We start from the raw sequence: 25,418 nt of genomic DNA on the forward strand, positions 1-25,418 counted from the left end.
GAGGGGGCGGGACTTCCGCTGGCAGCCATGCGTGCGGCCGCCAGCGGTTGCCGTAGCGACGCGAAGCTGCCTGAGGAAGGCTGGGGCCCTGATCGACGCCACTCAAAGTATAAAAACAAAACCAACTCCGAGCAGCTCCAGTTCTGTTCAGAAACAGCACAATATTTATTTAACATCTTTATATATTTATATATATATATAATTTTTTTTCTGCATTGCAGATTGTGTCGAGTTTTATACATCTCTATTTACAATGATTTAAAATAATTATATTTCATCTCTGGCATTTATTTACAGAGTCAACAGTAACTACGTTTCACATTTCAACAACAGTCAACAGCATTACCCAGTTCAGTAAGACAGTAAGATAATGGCTTACATGCATCAATAACACGATCTTCGCTCCGTGCCATCTTCAGCTCTAAGAATGAGGATTTCCCTGGTCCCACGATAAAGGACATCACACAGCACAGCTCACGGCCTCTCGAAACCCACGTGTTTCCGTCCCTCCCAGCACCTCCTGCCCACACAGGCCCTATCCCTGCCCTCGGGCCTAGCCCAGCTGTCTGCACACGTGGGACGTGCTGCTTATGCTCCTTCTATGACAGAGATCAGAGCACATCATGTTAGAGTAGTAAAAATCCTCAGAAAGCTTATTTCAGAGAAACAAACCTGGTATGACAGAAAAAGTAGGAAAATAATCTTTTAACCCTTGCAGAGCATTTCTTTTTGCTAGTAAAATCAATGGCGTATCCTGCGTTCTTACAAGGACAGTATAGAGCAAAAGATTTGTTGTAAAATAGAAGAATTACAAATTTAAAAAATGCAGCACGGGGTACCTCGATTCAGGTTTGTATAGCAAAGAAAAGCTACCCTAGTAAATCTAAAATGTATTAAGAGTATCTGATTTAATTATTAAAAAATCTTTATTAGCTTTTTTTTCCTGGAATCCTCGATATGGAAAAAATGTTAAATAACTCAATTTTATTTAATCGTACATCGTTTCTTCATAAATAAACCAGCCAGTTATATCCATCCTAAAAGTATGCACTTTCTGCAAGTAAACAGTAAGAAGTCTTGTTTCAAAGTATTCATCAAACACTGGCACACAAAACACACAGACACACCCCAGTACTATCTACTAAAAAGCTTTGAGAAGTGGTTTATCTAGTTAGTGATTGCTAACTCACATCTACTGTATACTTCAAGCCATAAAGTTTCTAATACTCAATTTTTTCATAAACAGCATGAAAGTCTAGCACAACAACAGGAACCACGTGAACAAAAAGGACAGTGTCAGAAGCCAGTACTTGTCACTCCCAAGTCCCACCTATTTTTGAACAAAGTCCATCTCTCTTCAAAAAGGTTGCTTCATTCATACTAATTTTTCTGTTTCCAGATCAGTTCTGGGGAGGGTGAGGACTATAAAACACTGGGAGCTCACAACCCAATAACTTCTTAATGCAGCTTTATCAACTCTCCCCATTGTGCACAAGCTAAAATGTAGGCCAAGGTTTTACTGTACAGACACAAAGTTTTACTGTACAAGTGTTCTCACACAGCAGCTCCTCACAGGAGTAGCTTAGTAATCCTTTATGACAGAACAAATAATTTACGGACTTATTTTAAAATTCATTTCATCCCTAAAACTATTCTGAAAATCTGATCAATACAGTTAAAATAAAATCAGAAGTGTTCGGTTTTTTGATTCTAAAGAAAATAAATGAGGTGGAAATTACTTTTGATTTTTTTTTTCTTCAAAAAAATCTCAAATAAAGTCACATAACACAAGACTAAATTTTAACTAGATTTTTACTAAATCCATTCCTGGCAGCTGTGAGATACCTTCAGGCTTCTAGAGCTTGCTTTTGAACTTCTAATGTATCACATGATAGCAGGCCTTGACACTTGCCACAAGCTAAGTTTCTCAGAAATGACTACCCGTTATGTTTTGAAAATCTGTTCCATGATTTGGTTAAATTTTAAAATAAATTTTTTTAATGACTAAGTGGAAATCATTATGCAGATCAGTCTTGCAAAATCCATTTACTGCTTGCCTTCATAAACTATTGATGAACCAAGTTGCTCACAGCTCTCTGCTGTTGTTCATCATTGTTTAAGAAGCAGGTGGGTATTTCAGCTCTTCAGCTGATCACAACATGCAGATTTTGACAGACTGATGTATATATTCACAAATACAATATCCATGCTGGGTTCTGTTCCCCCAAATCCCTACAGAACAGCTTTCCTGAAATGAAATTTATTCAAGAGCCAGTGGGAAAACAGACTAATGCTAGTTTAAGAAATTAAGAGAAATTTATCTGAATTTAGTAAGAAAAAGAGAAATTAAGGCCCATATATCAGCAATAAGCAGCATTTAAAATACCGGAGAAAATACAAAATATTGATCAATTTTATTTACGCCAAGAATGCAATGCAAGTACAGAGGATTAGCCCTCCACTTTTGATGCTTGAAAAGGACTGATAATTTATAACTTTAGTTCAGTCCTAAACAAGCCATTTAAAAAAAAAAAAAAAAAGCACGTTTATAGTTCTGGTACAAACTATTCCAATGATGGAAATGAATGTTACAAATGAGACCTAGCTAACAGCCCATATGAAACATGCCAAGGTAACAATATCTTTGGCAGTGACAGAATTGCAGAATTTAAGGATAAGACTTATAGATCTACAAATAACAGAAACATCTTTTTGTTCTGTATGCAGCACATACACTCCATTCAAGTAAGTTCCATTATGCTTTCCACACCTCCTCCAGGATTACGAGTTCAGTATCAAGTTTGTACTGATCATGAATTTTACTCAAAAAGTTATTCTTGGTTACTACCTGGTCTTCAAATTAACTTAAATTTGTAAGCCAAGTCCAACAAAAATTCCCGGCCTGTGACCGAAATTAAAACACTTCAACACTTAAAAGAGAGCCACTGTTTCATGATAAAATAGGACAAATTTAAAATTTAGATTAAAATAAGCCATAGCATAGAATAATCTACACCAAAAATAATTTTTGAAAATATAATTCTCTGAACATGCTATACATTAAACATTGAGGAAAATCTCCCTGGAACTAAAATTTTCCAGGAAAATTAATTATGTTCATTACAGAAGTAAAACAAGCCACATCTATCTGGAGACAGAAAGGGGTAAAAGTCGGGGCCACCTTTCTTCAGAGCAGCTTTACCACCATTAAGGTGCAGGTTTCCCCCTTAATCTTGAAAAATATGTTCATATTTACATACAGTATACACACAGTTGAGGCAATTGATTGTCAACACGTGACAAATGTATGTACCTACCCACACACAAGTAAACCTCACATGGTGAGAAAAAACCCTGTCCCAGTAAACTCCAGTATTCATAAGTAGTGCAAATAAATAAGTTGTCAGAAAACAGTTTTTTTCCTCGTAATTTTGCTGTCAGAACAGATGACTAGCTATGTTCAAGCTAGCAGGAGTGTGTTGGAAATGTTAGATTCAGGTAATTGAGACCAACACATTTGCAATCTACAAATAACTACATCTAATGCTTACTGGCTGCAACATGATGTTCAGCATTACAGAATGAAGTATGATGTTAAAACTTCTTCAAACACATCAGAAAGTTGTATTCAAAGAAATTTGCATTTAAAACAAACAGTGAAAGATAAGAAAGCGAGATAAAAAGTCTCCAAGTTAAAACTAGCAAGAATAACAAAGCAACTTAAAACTTCATCTTGCCACATTCATTGTAACAGATACTTTCACTTCATCACTTTGCCACCTGCAGGATGAAAAACAAAAGGGATCAACACTGAACCAAAAAGCTGATAATAAAAACCTCCTGAAAAGGAGAATCAAAGTCTGATTTTACCAATCTTGTTAAAATTATAAAGCCCAAGAAAAATGAGTTGTAAAATTGCAACATAGCGTAACGTGGTAAAAACTGTATTAAGGGATAATTCATGTAACCCTACTTACATGTGCACAGACATCTACATATAGTACCCACACTTCCTCACCTAAGCATTAAAAACACCTGCACACATATGCATGCACACATGTAGTGTTCTGCTTTTCAACCTTCTTTCTTCAACTATGCAGCTGCACTGAAATATTGCAGAAATTTCAGTCTAGTGCCTTATATAAAGTACCAAATGTTCCGAAACATGACACAGCCAAGTGAATTCAGGATAAAGAGGTTTAAGTTTAGATATCTGTCACTGGTATCAGAAAATTAGAACATGCTTTTTGTTAATATTTAACACACAGTCAGAAAACCAGAAGATTATTCTCTCAGTCCACATCCTGGACATTTCTTATTTAATTACCACCACAGTACTTTGAAGTGTACTGAGTGTCACTATATGAGATTTTGCTACAATCTTCACACACCTTGGTATAGTCTGAGATACCAAGGAGGATTACAGGTAAGTGTGATACACAGCACTGGCAGAGACTGCTATTGTAGCTGGTTTGCAGGTCACAGTGACAACTCACTTTCTAAAACATCCATCAGTCTGGAAAATGACAAAGCTTCTCACTAATGAAACAATGCACTCGGGATAATTTTGGTAAGTTACAGATGCTGCACATCAGCACACAGCAAAAAGTTTTGTTTTGTTTTGTTTTTTTTTTTAGTAGAGATGAAATTGAACCCTTTTAAAGCTCTAAATGGGGTAGGTATATATACATATGGTTTGTTCTTATGTGTATATGTGTATCCACATACACACACACACACGAACAAACCACAATAAAATGAACTGAGCTATAACAAAAGGCACATCATCAAAATGAGGACTGCAAAAAACATCTTGATTTGTAGTTTAGTTGACCTTTTAACTACTTCAAATTGAGGCATGCACATTTGATTTCCCTATCTGAAGTCACTGGGCTGTCTTGCTTTCCTGAAACAGTGTAACTGCATGGAGTTCCTGTCTTCAGAGTATAAAATATTTGTTTCTAAAATTTGGCCCAATGCCAAATTACATCATAAAACTTCTATGGGAATGTTTGTAATAGCAAAAGCAGAAACAAGAGAACCTTACTAACAAGCAACCCTATGTTTTAAAGGTGCAGAAATATTAAAGTAATTCCTCAAAAAGCTGACATTCCTGACCTTTTATGTCCCAAAGATTTAAGCAATCATCATTTGGTCCTTATCAGTTCACGGCGATGGCACTTCAATAGAATAGAATTCTCATAGTGATTACCTCTACAAAATATAGATTTGTACTTTCAGGGAAGAAACTACTACCAAGCAAACCATAACCTGTCAATCACCTCCACAAAACTTGACAAAATAAATCAAGAAGAGTCTAATCATAAGAAGCTTTTTTTAAAAAAAACAGACAAAATCTCCCACAGTTTAATCTCAACTATGCATTAGCTCTATCTCTAGTGACCCCTAAAGACTAATCTAAGTTCTGAAACAGCTGGGCTTTCTTTCTGAAGATTCTATTTTTTAACTGAATTTCTTCATCAGTCCAGATGCCATTTAATTCACTTTTCTATGAAAGTAAAATCTGAAGACTAGATGATTGATTTGAAGACAAAGTGATTTATCAAGTTACAAAAAGATTTCAAATATTTAAATGAGTTTTAAAGTAAATTTGAAAGTTCTGTTTGGAATAGAGGCTCAAAGGAAAAAAATAAAAAAAACATTATAAAACCTAACGACGAAAGTAACACCATGTTATTGTCCTGAATTTCTTAAAGATTTTCTGTCATTCAAAGATAACCTGCTATGTCTAACAGCTTATGTTTACTCTTCACAGTGACAATGAAACCAAAGTGCTCACATGAAGATCATAACTCTTTTCTGTGGATTTACAATTTGTAAACTTCCAGGATATCATACATTACTTAAGAATACAGGATGAACTTTCTCCTTTTCTCTCTAGCAATAGGACAGAGAGAGAGATAGGATGACAAACATTTTCCTACACAATCAGAAGTGTGCTTCTAAGCAATGTTCTCTAGCATAAGTACCAGCCAGTGCCCACCATTCACACCAGTCATATACATTCAAGGCTTGGCTCAATGGCATGAGTTCTGCATTTTCTAGAGTAGGGGTCTATCCACTGAAATAATGATAAAAAACGTAGTAGGTGATAAATACCAAGGCAATGAACTGTGATCCTTCTGGGGAAAAAATAGGACTGTCAGTACCCCTTTGTGTAAATGGTGTTTCTAGAAAAGCATTTCACATTAAAGCTTCTGTGTTTCTAGCAAAAAAAAAATATATATATATATATGTCTCTATCCCTGAGACAGTCCCTTAAGAGGATGGTCTGTTTGGACTGCAAGATTCTCAAAATGATTCCATGACTGACTTTAGGGACACTGAGGAAGAAGCTGAAAGGGGTGGGGATGTCTAACATCCATGATACTGTAGAAAGCAGCCTGAGAAATACTCTTTCACCCAAACACACCTTTCAACTCAGTGATCACCACCTCACAAGAACAACAACAAACAACACCACCACCCACAACAAAAATGGAGCAGAGCTAGCCATTAGTTCCTTGGAACACAGCGTTTCCCTCCCACTTACAAATCCAATTTCTTTAACAGCATGGTCTTGTTTAAATTTTAGTCTACATGCAGAATGACCCTGTGTCCTGGAGGGGAAGACATACAACATTACACATGGCCACAATGCCATCAGAAGTGCATTGTAACCTACATTATCTACTTATAATCCTCTCTTTGAAGGAAAACAACTTGGTAATTAGGTCTCAGTTGCTGAACATCAAAAGCTTCTGGGATGAGAGACTAGGGGCAGGCAAGAAAAAACCACCCTCATTTTAATGAAAGTGCTGCAAGCAGCCAGGAGCAGCAATGACAATTCCCTCCCCAGAATTGATTGCACAGACTCAGAGAGGTCCAAAGTCACATTAGAATCTCTGAGGCACTCCTGGTTCTGAGAAAGAAAAGTCATGATCCAGTAGTCTTTGCAGTACTGTACACCGAGAAAACAAACCCGTTTCTATTTCTTAACAAAGCCAAAGCATCATCTCATAGGGATCACATTCACCATTTCCAACGGTGTCTCCAGTCTCACAGTGTTGAAATGGGACTGATCAGCCTACGATGGATTGCACATCACCCAAGGAGAAAGGAAGGCATGGAAAAAGGCATACAGTACATTATATACTGCTTCACAACCATGTTTACAAGGGGGCAGAATGAAGGTGAAGGAAGAATTATTGCTGTTTCAGGAATACAGTATGATAGCTAAACCAAATCAAACAAGATCACAACAGTCAGTATTTTCACACTGCAGGATGATGGTTCTTGTTCTGCCTAAGAATGAACTTGCCTAGGGCAAAGAGGGAGTCCTAACAAAGGGAGTTAAATGTTACACCTGGGATATCAGCTGCATATTGAAACTTGGAGATCGAGACTGTTTGGTTAGGGGAGCTCCTGGAGGAAGAAGATCTTTACCATCCCCAGCGTGGCCTAGCCGGTCCTCCTGTAGGCTGATAGTTGAAAACCGATTGGTGTTGCCAGCTGCTAGATTGGTAACACCCTCTGTACCAACTCCAACACTGGAGCCTGCTTGACTACCATTCACATAGTCAAACGATTTACTGGAGGAAGCACTGGCAGTCCTGATCAAACTCAAACTGTTGGCTTTTGGCACCACTTGCCCAGCAGGCAGGCTGAGGTGTTTCTTAGTAGGTGTCATCTCAATTATATCTGCACCAAGGTCAGTGGATTGGTGCACGTACTGCTTCCGAGCTACTGAATCTCGAGGGCTGTCATTGGATCTTGCTGCAGAAGAGGTTTCTTTATCCTTAGCAGAACGTCCACTTGCTGTTTTTCTTAAGCTGCCCTTCTGGGATACAGATGATTGAGGTTTGGTCCCAACTGGCTGGCTGCTGAGAGATGCTCCTGATGAAAATCCTTCATCAGCATCATTAAGGTTCACAGATTCCTCTCTTCCATTTACACCTTCAGTATCTATTAATGAAAAAAGGAACAACCAAAAAAAAACAACCCAAACCAATCAGAACACACAATAAGCATTCAAGTTACATGAATACAGAGATGCACACAGACCACCAAAACAAACCCTCATTTGCTGATTCACCTGTTTTCCACCTGCCTAAAAATTCCTGATTATCTGCCAATAACCTTCTTGTTAAATACAGCATAGTGGAATCTGACAATAAACTGACATCTGACAACTGAACTTGATTTGCTCTTCCTCCGCATTACTTTTATCAGATTACTTTTATCCAGATAATATCAAAAACTATGTCTATCAACAAAGAAGAATTAGGCCTTGCCCAATGGCTAATTTGTTTTGTCCACAGCTAATAGTACCCATCCTCCTACTATATGTGGGTATAGTTATTATCATCATTTAATTTTAAAAAAGAGAAAGAAAAAGGCTTTTAGACTCTTCTGTCCTAGTTTGAGGCAAGATCTGAGCAAGTTCAAAAACTTTTCTGGCACGTGTTTGGTAAGCTTCATAATTAGGTTACTTCCTCGGCCAGCAACAATGCTCCAACAAGAGGCAAAAGGCTTCTGTTGTATGTAGCTGGCTCTTCAAACAATGTGACTATGGCTTCTGCTGGAGAGTAACCTAATTCCTAGTTCTCTGAGAGCTCAATCCTCCCTGCATTTCCAGCAAACCTACTTAGGTACTTCCACATCATATTTGCTTTAATCTCAGCATCAAGATTTTCGAGAAAAATATAATAATAGAAATTTAACATCTGAAACATTTCACGTTGTACAAGAAGCTTTGTGCTTTGGAATGGGATTTTAAAGCTTGTCAAGCTTCTTTCTTAAATCCTTGTTTTCAGTCCCAGGGTTTATAGATTATAGATTAGGGCTATACATGAAGACTTCTTGTTTTCTTAAATCTTATTCCAATCCTTTTTCTAAACTCCATGTACTTGAAACAAGTTATAACAAGTTATTGTTTCAGTATTAAACAGCATTTAAGTTTCAAAATCGAAAACGGAGCTTGATATCTTGTTTCAATGGGAAAAACCCATAAAGTTTAACTACAGTTACACGAAAAGAAAAAAAAAAGAAAAAAAGACATTCAGGCTATAAGAATTTTGCTTTGCTTTATAAAAGCTGTGAAGTCTGAATTTTTACTTTTTTTGTGTGTGTGTGAGAAAACTGCAAAGCCTCTCTAACAGCTAAAACCACTTACTGCTACACTGGCAGTTTGTCCAGCTCAGTGTGCCACCAAGGAAATGTGTTTAAATTTCTTTCGTGGAATGAGGTGGTAAAGATCTCAGAGATTACAATATTTGTGTAGAACCCCATCCTTTCATACTGACTGGTAGCACAGCACTGCAGAATACTTTGTTATGGCAAGCAAACCAGTCGGAAAGCCTTAATTCAGCATTGCTTCCCCTGCATAGAAGAAACATAAGCCTGATCCAACTTCACCTTTCTGAAATGTAAAGCAAAAATGAACTTCATAGGAAGGTTTTATTACTCAATTTCTTTTAAACCTATTTTCACTTTTTAGGAAGTTTTGCCTCAAAATTACGATTATTGTGTATCAGCTTATAAACAACATTTAGCCTTCTCCAAAGCAGATCATGGTCAGGCCTCTCTCAGCAATGCAACGTGAGACTATTCTGTTGTTTTATATAGTTCTAACTTGATTTGTTAAGCCTTCTAAGAAGCATAAAAATACCGTAGTTCATGTTACGGCAGTCTTTCTTCAGTGGTAAAGTCTCCGGCCTTCTTAGAAAAAAAATTAGGCTTCAAAGGCTATCATTAAAATCAAGAATGCTTTACACGCTTTAACTTCCTGCATCCATTTTTAAATACAAACACTCTTACTTCTTGTTTAGTCTAACAAGACCCTTTTCTTCTCACCAAGACATACAAGTATCTTCTTACATTACACAGCAAGAAATTCTATTTACCATTTACCTCATCTCTCCCCCACCTCCCCCACCCCAACATTCCCACTCGTAAACAAAGATGCTAAGAAAAGTATGATGTGACTGGAACCTATTAAAAGAAAGATAATTATTTCAATAAACCAAAGTGAATCTTTCTTTATAATCATGCAAAGCTGGATGAAAGCGTGTTTGGTTACAAGCAGCAGTAATAGCAGCAGAAGACCCCTCTCAATCCCTTTTATTTTAGAAAAGACACGTAACTTGCGAAATGCTGTCTCCAGACAATACTGCTAAGCTTTTTATTAGCATGAGAACATTACTGCTTCCTCACAGCTCATGTCAAAACATTTCTGAGGAATAAAATACTAAAGCATATGGTTCCTATTCAGGGACAGTGAAGCAAAAGGGTCACACAAAAGAAGTGTCATTTCATCCACAAAATTTAAAAGACCAGACTGAGAGGGGTTGTTGCAAGCTTTTCGATGCTGCAACTAGACAGAGGCCCAAGCAGCTCAGCAGTGCTAAAAAATGAAGAAGATAGAGAAGACAACATGCACGAGAATTACTTTCTAGTCAGATCCATATAGCTACAGATGTTCTCAGTAGGACTGAAATAACTCCATGAACGTAATCTTTTCCCAGTACATCTATTTTTCCTCTAAAAGTTGTCCACAGGAACAAACAAAAAATGTTCCATTCTTTACACACTGTGTTTGGAGGTAAAAGAGGATGAAGTCACAAAGGATTTGTTCATTTGTTTACCAAGAGACCAATAAGATGATTTTGAAAGGAAAACAAGACTTCAAAAGCCAAGCACTCTTTATTATAAGGCCAGAAGAAAAAAGACAGCCCAGCCTAACAGAAATCACATCAATTGCCCTATAGCATGTCTTTGGGATTCCTACTGTTTCTGATCAGGATAAATCTTTCTCTAAAGAATACATTATTAATATCAGTATGTAATTCTGTAAATGCAGATACAGCATTCTCTACTGACTGGAAATAGTCCAGTGCAGTAGCTGCTACCACTCAGAAGCAGAATACCTCTTAAGGTATTTTCTGAGTCATTTTTGAAGTCTTCTGCCTTTTTGTAATTATTGGGTCAAAAACTGATCTGAAAAGGATTTTGTTTTTTAAAAATAACGTTAATTCTATTTATCCTTTCCACATCTGAAGGTTGAAAAGTAACTGAAAATAATCAGTCTCTCATTATATTTTTTTATATTCTTATGAGAGGATATTCACTAACTGAAACTTTCTGTGAAATAAGTATCAATAAAAGACCCATATATACACAAACAATTCTATACTGATAATCAAGCCAAACTCCATTCCTGTACCTTTTCCTAGTTAGTCTTAACTAGCAGAATTCCAATTGCCCAAGCATGTAATTTTATACTGTCAACATTTAAAGAAGTGTATTAAACCAACTTTAACAGAAGCATGTGGAATGATCACTTCTCCAGTAATATCTCAAATGACAAAAGCATCTGGAAACAATTAAGACTAGAAGGCCATATCTTTTTCAACTTCTTTCCCATTTCCTATCTCTTCCAGAATGTTCTCTGCATCTGAGGACTTCTCCATATCCTTCAGGTCATGCACATGCAAAGGAATAAGATTGAGTGAACCAGTGAAGTTAGGAGAAGGCCATACTCATTTACTGAGCATGCTCAAACCCACTATGCACCAAGGAATAGATTATAATCCCATGCTTGATAGCAACTCTGATAAGGATTGTGGTGACACTACATTAAATCTTCAAATTCTCTAGATGATTGTTTCCAGAAGAACAAATCTGAAGCCTATGTAGAATCTAAAAATAAATCTCATTTACTATCAGCTGTTATGCTTACATATTTTGGAAATACCAGAAGCCTGTTCAGATTGGAGCTTTAAAATATGCAAGCACTTAAATTATGTTTAGCTAAATTTATAAGAAATTAATTCTCATTTCTGATGAGAAATCACGTTTCAAAATCAGTGCTCAAAACAATACCTTTCATGGAATAAAGATGACAAAATAAACAGATGAACTGAAGCAAAATAAATTTCTACTAACTACTGTGTCTGCTATTCCTGATTATAGTGTGGGAATATGAAGCCCTACAGCACTTGCGTGGACAGCACAACTGAATAAAGAAGCAATTATTGTTTCTAAAGTGTTTAGAAACACAAGTTTTTCCATTTTGGTACTTGTTTTTACAGCAGTCAGATCGTTCAGCTACACTAGTTGTAAGATTTTGAGTCTTCAATTAAAGGCTGACCATCAAATAAACATTAATAGTTGTGAATCTGTCTTAGATAGGCTTACTTTGTTCTTGGAAATTTAAAATAAGACATTACTGGAACTAAGCTGTTGCCAACCAAATCCATTTATACTCTATGCTATCTATTTTTCAGGACTGGATTCATGTTCACCAGGTGCATTTTTTCCTCTGAATATTAAACATGCTCAGTAATAGAAAGTGTCCAAGCAATCCCAAAGCTCTTGGCTATTACTCTTGTCATTTTTATTTTATTGCTTGCCATGCCAAGCAGCCTTTCACCACACAGATGCAAGCCCCAGGCCAGCCCATGTGATAACAAAAGGTAGTACCTGACCTGATGTTAGGTATATAGGGGATGCGTGTATTGCAAAGAGAAGCTAATACACCCTGGGATAGCGGAAACACACACTAGAATGGAAAGAAGTTCTGCTTGGGGATAGGGAGCCGGGATCCTCCTCCAGCAATTGCCTCACTGACTTCTGCCTCCTCATCTCTGTCCTACCCTCTGTTGTGGCTGCTGCCAAGGTGGGCTCCGGGAAGCCATGCTCAGGGGTCCTGCGCATCAGCACCTCCCCCTCTTGCTCACGTTTGATCCCTAGGTCTGTGGAGCCGTGTTGGATCGGTGAGCCAGGTATGCTTGAGTCAGCCTCGTTTGAGAAGTCAAAGCCATCTGGGATTCAACATATAACATTTTAGTGCTTTTCTGTTCCTTTCTTGGCATTCCAACCCAGGCAGGGAGAATAGAAAATTTATGTGGACATAGAACAAACACGAAACACTACTCATGCTTAGTTAAAAGTTTGTGAGAACATCCACAGAAAGGGACAGGTGGGCTATACTCCATACCAGAGACTAGAAAATGAATATAATGGCAGCTACAGTAAAGACAAACATGGCCCAAAGTCCTGAAAATAGAAGACAGTTGCTTCTTGTCCTAGACATCCTGAGTCAGCTGAGGACCAGAGGTCATTAAATGTTTTGGCACATGGTATAGGAAAGAAAAAAAAAAAAAAGGAAAAATGTAATACTTGTTTTCAGACTCTTGTAACCTCAGTTTATTTTTAGGTTATTCTACATTTTGCCTTCAGTCATTATGCAGCTTTTTTAAAGTTGTGTTTCACACATGCAGGAAAAAACTTTGTTTGACAAAATGATTTTAAAGCAATTTTTGCTACAATTACAACAAAAATTTAACCATATGAAGGAAAACATTACTACTGTTTTCATTACTGTTGTTCTTCATATGGACCAGCATGCTTCCATGTGAAATAAGTATTCATTAAGGAATAAGGAAAAACAGAATAATTTTAAGCTACCCACAACTACTTTATGACACGTTCCCTCTATAAGTTGGGCCACATGATGCTAGGAGTATGATGTTCAACTCTTCCATCTCCCACTGTCTTCAGTGGCTGTGGGTAACTGGAACCCGAGCAAGGTCTGAATAACAATACTCATTTCCTAAGCTATTTTTGATGAGAGAGCAACTGAATTTCAGAGTGCATCACAGAAATGACTGAAATTCTACACTAAACTCTGCCACAACAATTTTATGTTCTGTTACAGTAGAGGGAAAAAAGCCTTAGTAAACAATTTCCACTCTCTTTTTTCCCCTTTTCCTTTTTCTAAATTTTCTCTTTTTTTCTCCTTCAAACATACCTCATGTTTTTTCCAAAAAAAACAAAACAAACATTCCAAATGTTCATGTTCATGCAGTGCTCTGAAGATGTAAAATACTATACATTGTTATGGAGAATCATTTTTCAAAAGGAAAAAACAAAACAACCATGACCAACTGTTCTGCAAACATTCAAACTCAGAAGCCAGGTAACAGTGATGGTGATGAATACAGAACATTACAGTACTTGCCATTGGAAAAGAAAGCTCACCTTCTCTTCTCCAGCGGTGACGACGGATAGAAGCTGTTGTAATGGCAGTTCGAGAAATCCTCGGCACTGTTGGAGTAACTTCTACTTTCAGTACCTTCTGGCCTTCTTGGGATGCATCAGGAGCATCAAAGGGCAGTGAGTTCTTCATGGCATTTGCAACCTAAGATGAAAGTAAAATGCTATACTACTACCACCACTGACCATGTTAATGGCAGTACTAAATCTCTCTGCTGGATCCAGATGGAGAAACAACCAAGAACTGTTTATTATGCCAGATCCCATCCAGATGGACAGTCCCATCCCCAAGACTCACAGCCTTTAGCTAAGTTGAAAAGACCATCACAAGCCTATTCCCAAATTTATAGCCCAATTTTCTCTCTTCTTACTTTTTCCATGTAAGCCATTTTGTTCTACATTTGACATCTGTACTAAGAGTGGTAACAATCTACACAATAAATTCTCCATCATAATGGAAGCAAGAACAAGAAAACTGTTCAAGCTGTATGACAAGAATGGTCACAACATAGGAGACAAGACCATTTCCACTTTCCACCTCCATAGATCTCTACAGTATGTAGAGTATTTAGCAAAAATAAAGCTGTTGTGCACAATGTTTTAAAACTTCAGAAAAAATCAAAGTGAATTTGCCTTGATTTTCCATAATCCTATTGAATTTATACAGCCATGCAGCAATAAACAAACATTTTAAACCTAACATTACAGCTTCTTTTGTGTATCTCTTGTTTCACAAGTATCTGACCTCCCGCATGGCTCTTAGTCCTTACCTAATGAAGATGAATAAGTAAACTAAGGAGGCCACAGATAACTAGACAAAAAATAAAATAAGCATGGAAAATGTATCTAGTTAATCGCTATAAAATCTTACTTATCAATTGTTCTTACAGTAATTTAGGTAGTTCCCATTACAGCACATAGTCATCACTATGAAAAGTACATTTTCTCCTAATGAATACTCCCTTGAATTAGAAAACAAAATTTAAAAAATAAAATAATTTTGTAGTGGTGCAACTTCAGAGATCAGAATGCACTGTATGAAGAGAAACATCTCAAATATATGTGCTCTGCAAGTCTTAAATATATGCAGCCTACCTGTTAACCCAGGACAGTGGGCATTTAAACTCTTTATGATACAACTACAAGGTGACAGTTCTGTCAACTCATATGAAATACAGATCTGCTTTAGAATACACAAGTTTGGAAATCACCCCACTTTTTCTACTTTTCTAGCAAGGCACACATATCCCCCTCCACCTTCAACCATTTTGTTTTTCTGTTCTACACAGAGACAAGCTTTTTTCTTTTTAATTCTATAAAACATTGTGCTTAGCTGATGGAATTGTAGCAATATTCTACACAGTTGATGCAACCCAGCATCTCCTAGTTTTATGCTGGAAGTAACATTTTCATACACTCCTCTCTACATAATAAAAGAGTTAAGATTTAAATTTCATCCGAGTTGTCTTCATATTCTGAGGTTGCCAGAGGTGTCATAAATGTAAGAGACGTTCTATTAATTCCCTAAAACTCTGCAAGCCCATGTGCAATAAATCTGCTTACTTAATGAAGTCATCTTTGATTAGTATTTACCAAAACACAAGCAAGATGAGATTTACTAAACCACTAGAACATGATTCAGCAGAACCACGTTCGTATGATCTGTCCTGTGAAGATCTCAAATAATGCTTAATAAAAAATAAATATATCAGTGCATCTACTATGCCATATAATTTACATGAATTATAAGCATTTAGTAGTATCACAACAAAATAAAACTTTCCTACAAATTCTAATACACAAGCCATCCAGCAGCCATGTGAGGACATGAAACTCATTCAAACAGTAAAGTCAGAGATGACAAGATGTTAACTAACTCTAAGACTCGTCACTTCTTAGGAAGCTACAGCAGCTGCCACATAGCTGATCCTGAACTTCTCCAGCTTCTTTTTAACTCCACACAAAACATCTCTGCTGAGTTTGTGTCTGACTTTCAAAGTAGCCTAAAGATTCTTGGCACCATTACAGAAAATACTCTTCATCATTCTACCACTTGTCCACTTCTAATATGGCCTTTGCTACTTAATTCTCTCAGATTCATTGCTTGTTTGCAAATTGCTCTTTTATTCATACGTAGTCCTTCTTCCATGCTGGCATCTTTAAACCTCACTGTGCTCATATCCTTGATCTCATTAGAGACTTTGAAGCTCATTTCTGCTGTGCTGACTCAGTGCACATCAAGCTCAATCACATAGTGGTTTGCCTTCCAATCCTCTACTTCGCTAGAGTTCCATCCTCTTTTGAATATGTACCCTTTCTCAGTACACAGGATTAAAATCTGAAAATTAGTAGTAAAAGGCTTTTGCAGTAGGACCAGAAAGTGACACAGCACTTTTTCTTGTGGAGCATATTAACAACTGGCCCTTTTTAGCAGCACAAATTGTACTTGTGGGGATCAAGGAGAACCATATGAAAATAAAATTAAGCAGCAGTAAAACCTGGAAATAATCCAAACAACCAGAAGGAACAAAACACATTCCTTCTCCATCAGATGGGAAACCAAAAGAGAAGGAAGATGAAAAAAAAAAAAACCCTTTGCCTTCACTGTTCTTAATACCAAGAGGTATAACTAATCCTGCACTAAAAGGTGTGGTATGTCTCATCATTATGATGACTGATCAGTATATCCATAATTAGACAAACAGCCTGTATAGAAAGATATAAAAAGAATCCTACTATGGAAGATCATCTAAATATTAAATGGATTTCAAAGAATTTGCTACTGCTAGGCAATTGTAAGCAGAGACTTGAACTTGATCAAACTAGATGCACAGATGATATTTTATTTGGTGCAGTAGTTTGAAGTGTTTAAAAAATACAGTTTTATGCTGCTAAATTATTTACATCTCCTGGAAACTGCAACTAGGTGAAAGGACTTCAACCTTTGAAAAGGTCTGGTGGTTTGAATATACAGTGTGAGGCCAAAGATACAAAGGTTATCTTTTTATAAATCTGCTGATTTCTTGAAAGGTGCTTTTCAAAAACTGCTGTGAAACAAGCTGTGAAACAAGGCAAGGATACATGCGTGAAAAACTGACAATTAGAAAATGGGGGGGAGAGAGGGAAAAAAATAAATAAATAAATAAAAAAAATCAGTGATGACAGCATCAAACAATGGGTTGGAGAAGCAAAATGAATGTTGACAAAACAGATATTCTAGAAGATTCTTAAAAGTCATCCGAAAAGACAAAATGATTAAAAATGAATAATCAGGACTGAAAATTGTCCTATCATCAATTGAATTACGTTCCAGATCCTCCCACACCACTTTTCAATGTTGTATTTTGATAAGGTGGTCCATTTCTGCAGGTTCAATATTTAATTTAAAACCTTCAATCTGATGAAGCAGTGAGTCATTTTGAAAAGGAACCAGCTATTATAATAATTCAATGGATACCAACCATTTCAAATGCAGGACTCTCAGAAAGCCTGTAGATAAGTTTTGTAGCCAATATTAATTCACCAAGAGAATAATTTTACTTAATTTATTGGAGGAGAGAGTGATGTCAGATTGACACAGAAAAAAACTTCTCCCAATCAATTTTTTTCCTTCAGTTACGTAAAAGTAATTAAATTTACTTTTGTTATTTCAGAAGAGCACTGAAGGTTTCTGGCCACAATTCAGAGAAATCGAGATAATGTTCTATTCTACTTACTTTATTTTCATTAACATTCCTTCTTATTTTGAGCCTTGCTCCTACATTTCACACAAAATAAAAATCTTCCATTCCTCCTTATCCTTTGTCTGTACCCTCCATCTGTATCCTGCACAGTTTTACCTCTTTCCACATTTTTTTTTTTTTCCTGAATTGATTCTAAATTGATTTTTTTCCTAAATGATTCTAATGGGAACTGGAAAAAAAAACCAAAAAACAAAATGATTGTAAGAAAACCACTCTATTGATGGTCAATTGAAGAAGATGAAGGTTAAGATTTGTGTAACTTAATTAAAATCTGACACTGAGTGTAGATAAAGCTCCTCCTCTTTTACAGCTCTACCCTGTTGCTGTTTTTCTATTGCGTTATTAGTTAAACCACACAGCATACTCTAAAGTCTTCTTAAGGTCTAGATGCAGAAAATACACCTTTTTACAATCTTTGTCCTGCAACACATAATCATTCAGTTAAGCTTTTTTGAAGAAGTCACCAGTAGCTGGTGCCAAAACAACAAACATTTGATCCAACTGTACTACATTAGAAAATACTAGCTTTCTGCATCATTAAGTACTAGGAGATCCCAACATTCATGCAGAAAAAGCATGGTGCAAATAACTATGTTGAAAACACCAGCTGTTAACAACCACATGCATTTGGGAATGCAGTAAATGGCCACAAAGGCCTTAAGAGTCCATTTCAGAAACAGTTCCATATTCTTCATAATGAAGTTCATAGATTTCAGTAGATTTTTTTCTTACCAACAGAGGTTGTGAGTAGAGTTCAAGCTGTGCTCTGTAAATTATGTCCTCCAAAACCTCCTGGCCAAGATCCCATTGACCATTATATCTAAATGTAAAGAAACAGATTTATCTTATGTATCTTAGGAACTCAGATTAGCTTTTTTTTTCCTATCCAAATTCAGCTCTTTCTTTATGCGGAATGTTTATCAGTTGCATACACACCCAGAATGTCCTCTATTTTGTAATATAAACAGGTAAGTTTCTCTTATATTACTCTTTTTGGTATAATGGAAAAAGATGCTCCCTGTCACAGCAAAGTGAGACAAAGCTGACACTATAATCAGGATAAATTTAAAGAATGAAAAATGGGGTCACAGTTTACTTAGTTCTTATCAGAAGTGGATTTTTGCTACCTCAGTAGTTACTGGCATTCAAGAGGACTGCATTTCATCAGGTTATCTTGGCATCCAAGCTCATCATGCTTGTTAACAGGTTATCTGACAGTAGTAAAAACTCAGGAAAAGATGAAGCCAAGAGCTTCCTTCTCTCCAGTACCTGGTGCTGGTCCTTCACCACCTACTCCAGTGCTGACAAAGATATTTTCAAATTATCAGTTGGCTGAGTAAGTAACAGGAAATACGCTAACCAAGTTAGATCTTTGTGTCATATTGGGTTAAATTCATTTATTCCAATTTTTAGAACAACAAGCATTGATATTTTAACTCATGTAAAACCAGTCACTCCTATTACAAAAAAAAAAAAAAAAAAAGTCTACTTACATAGCATAATAGACACCTGTGAGCAGCTGCACCATGAAGTCAGGGTCTAACACCACTCTACCACAGTGTTCTTTCCAGCGTTTCTCATGCTGCCGTGGAAATCCACTCACACACAGCCTGAAAAAAATATACCATTGCACCACAATGTTAACCCCACAATTACTTCAAACTAAAAATGACTTTAAAACCTGTTTTTCAAAACATAAAGCTCACAACACAGAATATTCTTACATTGTTGCTCTTCCAATCATTAAAGCGGTTTAACAACAGTGCCTTGACATGTAACTTGCTGATAATCCAGAGAAATTCCCATAAAGCCATTAATTCTGTTTTCTTCAAATCATAATCAATCTCTAAAGAATTACAGTAGCAAAACTGCTAATATCAGTACAAGACTCTCCCAGAAATTCAGTTAACAAACGCAATTTTCTACACAGGAAACATTTCAGTGGCATAGAACAGAGACGTACCATCTCCCACTTTATGTACGCTATTGGTTAACAAAGATACCTTGCTCTTGAGAATTACTTTCAGCTGCTGTTTTACTACAAATAAAACCAAAATCAGTTACAGCCCTTGACAAAGGGCCTGCCTTGTCACAACTGCATTGACTCTGCTGTTAAAAAAAACAACACACCAGATACATTTATTCAGAACTCTGACGTTCTGACATATGTAGAACACAGAAACAATGCATGGATATTAATGCAGTCAATGTAAATGTATTGCCTGTTTCTCTAATCTAGTAATCCAGTACTGTGTACATTAGTTTTTTCCTTTAAAACTGGGAAGATTATTGCATGGACTCCATGAGCACATACTGACACTAGGCAAAACAGAAAAAAGGAATGAAATTATCAATTAGCCACCAAAAGAAAAGAAAACAATCCAAAGCCTTCAAAAGAAAAACAAAACCACAACACAAAGAAGTATCTCACTGTGTTAATGCTCTTATCAGAAAATGACAAAAAATGAAAGCTATTATCTAAAAGGTCTCCCAGCTATCAGCTTTAAACTGAAACCCATGCAATCCACTGTTTTGTAATATGATCTGTTGCCTCAGTAACAAAAACTGTGGTCCAAGTTCATCTTGGAAAGCAGACAGTACCATGGTAGGAATTATCTGCTGACTATGTATAGTCCAGTCTTTCCAACAAGGCAAGGTACACAGACCCAAGTCAGCATAATAATGGCTTTTTAGGCTGCGCTGCAAACCAGGAGCACAAAAGCTTTGAGAAAAAACCACAAGGCAGAGCTTGCATACTTGCATACTGTTACACAAGGAGGATCCAGGATGCTTCCTTTTCAAGATCACTCCACTCTTTGTGGAACAAAATGATTCCTGCTGTAATTGTCCATGACTTAGATTATAAACCACTACAAGACTAGTGACTGTAATACTCAGAATGGAGTTCACTGTACAGTTCCATTAACATGTGCTCAAGTGAGCAACATCATTACTTATTTTAACTGAAAGAAAACAGTTGTGGAAAGTTAAATTTAGAAGGTTAAGGAAAATGACAGCAATTTATAATTAAAGTTGAAACAATATTGTTGTACTATGCATATTACACACTAAAATGTCATAACACAAGACAAAAACATGCAACTTTTACTCAGCTCATAATAAAATAACCTTATTGTTGGAAATAGTTTGCTACACCCAAATTATTACTGTTGCTGCATTGTTTCAAAAAAAAAAAAACCAAAACAATTCCTACATTGTTTCTCTCCTCTCTAACTGAAGAGTAGACCTAATTTTCAAAGGAACATTCAGCATATTTATTAAATCCAGCATAGTTATACCTCAAATGAAAATGATGGAAGCACACTGAGAAGTGACTGGTTCCCATAATGAATGTGATGAGAGAAACAGCCTATCATCCTACCTGAATGCGTGTTAGTACAGAATACACATTTGTCAGAAGCTTGTCTGATCCTTTATAGTTATGTAACTGAATTGCATGTAATTAATTTCTTTCATGGCAGTATTGTGTTGCAGAAAAAAAGCTAAATTAAACATTTTTAAAGAGCTCCGTCTGTTTGGATATTGGAGTGAACTGACTTCATTTCAAACAAAATTGCTGATAGAAACTGGCAGATGGAAATATCAGAAATACTTCAGATTTTTCAGAGCATAAAGCAGGGATCTTTGCCAACCAGATGCTTTTAAGACTGTTTAAGCAGAAGATTATATAAAGAATGTACTTTAAATCACAGTACTGAATTCTCTAGAAAAATAGAAGATATCATTACTGAGGAGGACAAAACAAAACAAAATACATAACCTAAAGCATGGAACACTGTACTAGCACTTCATATAAACTATCCCGAGGAACAAGAGGGTCAATATTTGGAAGCAGAAGAAACTAAAGGTAACCCTCACAATATTTTGAATCTAGCCATACTGAAAAGTGCCTGAATGATATGTAAATTCAATCAATACAGATCAATCTGATTAGGTTCAGAAAATTTTGCCCCATTTTTTTTCCCCTTCAGATAACAAAAGGTTAAATAAGTGGAACAAAATCCAATGCAGGAGTAATCCAAGCATAGCATCAAATTTTCAATTAAGTTGCAGAAGTGACCAAATGTTGCATTTAGTAACTTAAAGCATATAATAGGTTCATTTACTCTTTTCTGCTGGATGAATATTTAGAAATCTAGATGTACCCTGAAAGACTTTCAAAGGCAAGCGTCTCACCTGGAACCCATCCTACAAAGTGATTGGTAAGAAGAGGCAGGCATATAGACAATAGCAGAATTGTAGCACAGCATGAGAAAGCTCAGCACCTCAAACCTGAAAAGAGACAAGATCAAGATCCTGCATGGTTTAAATTCTTAATATTCCATCCAAAGTTTAAAAAATTTAAAAAATTCCTACAACTCAGTTTGAAATTCACCTCAAAGGAGAAAGTGTCATAAATAAACACACAAATCCCAAAACCCTCTTCCACTATAGCTCATTAACTTGAAACAGGATATTAAAGGTTCACTTTAAAGTATTACTGAAAACCATTAGCATATGCAGGAATTATCGAGGAAATGACATGTCATAAAATCTGTCCAGGTTGCTACAGAGCTGGACAAGCCTGCAACATTTTTAAAATTTTATTATTAGGTTTCCTAGAGCTACTTTTAAACACATGCAAAGCTGAGAGTCACTAGAACGAGTTCAGAATCTGCTCTTCAGCCAGCCTTCACTAGAAAGGCTGGATACAGTTACTAATAATGAGTAGAGTCCCAGTCTACATGTCCTCATGCAGCAGAACCAGGAAACCTCCCTCCCAAGGTTTTTCATCCTCACTTCTTTCTATGCACTTGGCTCCATCCCTTTCTTTCCTGTGGTAAAGGCAATACCAGACTTTTGTTACGCTTTCAGTAAAATTTGAGTTGACAGGCATGAACTCAAAAGATATTTCTGACAGACACGGAGATGACAGAAAAGTCATTCTCATCTAAATGAACCAGTAACACACAAAGTTGGAAGCAAAACCAAAAATATTCTGTTTACTGATATTTTACTGTTTACTGATTTGCACTCTCTCTTCCAAGCACAGAAAGGACTGACCACAATCTATTTGGTCTTAACGTTTAATGACTTTTTGACTGTTTAGTGAAGCACCGCAAACATTACAATGCATCCAACCTACCTGTTCTGTGCTGTGAAGGTTTCTCTTTGAGGATGAAGATCACTGTAAACTACTCTGATGAGATCATGCTGACAGAGAGCTCCTTCAGTTAAAGCCATGGATCCAATAGTAGAGGGCTGGAAGTACAGAGTGGGAGGGAGGAGAAAACAAATCAGAAGTAAAAGGTCTGCAAAAGCATCGAAATTCCTAATAATAATATCATAGAATGGTTTGGGTTGGAAGAGACTGTTAAGATCATCTGGTTCCAACCCCCTGCTGCTATAGGTCTCTAGGGCGCCAACTGCACCATTCAGCTTGGTGTCATCTGCAAATTTACTGAGGGTGCACTCGATCCCAATGTCCACATCACCTACAAAAATGTCAGATAACACCGGTCTCAGCACCAATCCCTGAGGAACGCCCCTCATCATCCATCTCCAGACACTGAGCCATTGACCACGACTTTCTGAGCGCAGCCATCCAGCCAATCCCTTAACCTGTGAGTGGTCCACCCATCAAATCTATTTTTCTCCAATCTGGCAACCAGGATGCCACGTGTGACAATCATCCAAGTCAAAATATACAGTTGTCTTTAAAAAATGAAAATAATTACAAAACCTAAAAACATGACATGATCTCGTTATCATAAAAAGCAAATGAAAGTCATTTTCAATTTTGATTGTTGCATATTCATCTAAAGTAGGTTTGTTCTAATTGCACAGGCCTTTCGTACAGCAACTATGGAGAAAGAAAAATGAATCTGAAGTTCAACTTGTGTTAACGAGGAGTTACAAAAGGAAATCGATTACTTTTATCCTAACACTTAAGAGGCAACCCATTTGCAACTACAACATAACTAACATAACTCATCTCTACATAAAATGGGCACTGTCAGCAATCATTTTACAACATCTATATTTCTATTATTGTTACTGATTAGATCACACCAATTGCTCCAAGAAAGGAATTGCTCCAAGAAAGGAAAACAGGATGCACCGAAATAGCCTGTTGCTCTAAATGGATGCAGTTCTCATTGCTCTGATAGACCCAAGTCTAATTTACCATACCAGCTCTCTTACCTCATGATATATCGAGGGTTTAGATAACGAAGGGATGGTGAAAGATAAAACTTTGTTGTTTCCATCTTTGTCAGCAATTTCCTGAATTTAAAACAAACAAAAATAAACAACAGGACAACAAATAAAAAAACCAACAATGAAAAAAATTCACCAAAAAAACAAAACAACGAAAAAACACAACAGAACTAAGACAGGATCTGGAAAACTTACAGAATTTCTAACATGTATTTAGAAAGTAAGAAGTTAGATGCTCTGATCTGAGAAGACCTGATGGGAAAGACCTTCATCATTGACTGCGCTTAGAAAAAAAATCATTGGCTCCTTGATCTTTCTGGCTTTGTTCAAAACCAAGAAGTGAAAGCTTCTCTAGCCCGTTACATTACGACATTTAGGTATAGCAGAACTGCACAGCGGAGCAACGCTAAACTTGAAACCTAAATATACAGATGCATGAGGGCTGATGAGTCACTTGCTGCCAAAGGGCAGTACTTCAAAATAAATGTAGTACAGAAAAAAGGTGAAATCAAGGAGACTGGTGAAGACTCAGGAATTCTATCAGTAAGAAATACACAGTGTTTTCTCAAAAGACTTTCAAACCAATTAGATTTTATAGTTGACAGGATACTTACTACATAAGCAAAACCAGCAGTTTTTAAAGCCAATAAACTAAAAGCAATTACACAGGAACGTACCAGAAAGCAGTCTAAAGTCATGCTGCGGTGGGTTTTACAACCTGCAGCCAGTATCGGAACACCATGCAGAGTTAATTCTCTAACACTGCAGCTCCAGCCTCAGAAGAGAAGAGCAATCTACAGATCCCAGAAGACTTAACAATCCCATTTCCATTTTCTGGTTGGTGAGGAAGATAAAACTGACTGCAACTCACAAGACTTTCCCTCTTTTTGCCTGCCTCAGCTCTGAGCACTCGCTGGACATCTTGCCCACTATACTATACTTTACTACTGTGATTAGTAAACTAAGTTTGTTTTCCTGCTCAGATTGTTGCTGCTGTTTTTTGCTTCCCCCCCCCCCCCCCCCTTTCATTTCTTTCCCTTCACCCTTTAGGGTGAGTGGGCTTGTGGGGTTCACTGTCCTCATCACAGACACAGATCTAGAGATAAAACCATGACACGTGCCTTTCCATTTTGTACTGTAATTTTTTAAGTAATAACTTGAACCAACCAGGTTTATATGAAATCCTAGTCCAAGGTAGCATAGTACTTAAATGTATGAATGTACTTTAATGGTCAGAAAGGGAAGAGAACTGATGGAATTTAACAGAATGCAAAAAAATCTATTGTTGTCCTTCCAAAGATTGAGAAAATAACTTCACTCTTGTAGTAAAAAATATCAACAGAACCAAAGAAAGAAATGGAGCTAGTTATTGTCCATTTTGAGGTCTCTTTCTTTAGC

At 36.7% G+C, this 25,418-nt stretch overlaps 1 protein-coding gene across 9 annotated transcripts in view; it reads right to left on the bottom strand.

The window, feature by feature from the left end:
- Positions 1-136: 136 nt before the first annotated feature.
- The window catches only part of FAM126B (family with sequence similarity 126 member B), a 54,140-nt gene continuing 28,858 nt past the window's right edge, over positions 137-25,418 (bottom strand). For 7 of the 9 annotated variants that reach the window (XM_042822204.1, XM_042822211.1, XM_042822205.1 and 4 more), the window contains 8 exons: positions 24,006-24,086; positions 22,948-23,063; positions 21,999-22,094; positions 19,295-19,411; positions 18,534-18,621; positions 14,044-14,203; positions 12,657-12,824; positions 137-7,965 (listed from right to left, as the gene is read on the bottom strand). In XM_042822204.1, the coding sequence (XP_042678138.1) occupies positions 7,361-7,965; positions 12,657-12,824; positions 14,044-14,203; positions 18,534-18,621; positions 19,295-19,411; positions 21,999-22,094; positions 22,948-23,063; positions 24,006-24,086 (1,431 nt within the window). In that variant the 3' untranslated portion in view covers positions 137-7,360. The remainder of the gene's footprint in view (positions 7,966-12,656; positions 12,825-14,043; positions 14,204-18,533; positions 18,622-19,294; positions 19,412-21,998; positions 22,095-22,947; positions 23,064-24,005; positions 24,087-25,418) is intronic. The other 2 variants (XM_042822212.1, XM_042822213.1) reach the window with 2 other exon arrangements.

Source organism: Centrocercus urophasianus, unplaced genomic scaffold (assembly GCF_019232065.1).
Source record: "Centrocercus urophasianus isolate 14NV4802_14NV808 unplaced genomic scaffold, USGS_Curo_1.0 seq_20, whole genome shotgun sequence".
Lineage (NCBI taxonomy): Eukaryota > Metazoa > Chordata > Aves > Galliformes > Phasianidae > Centrocercus > Centrocercus urophasianus.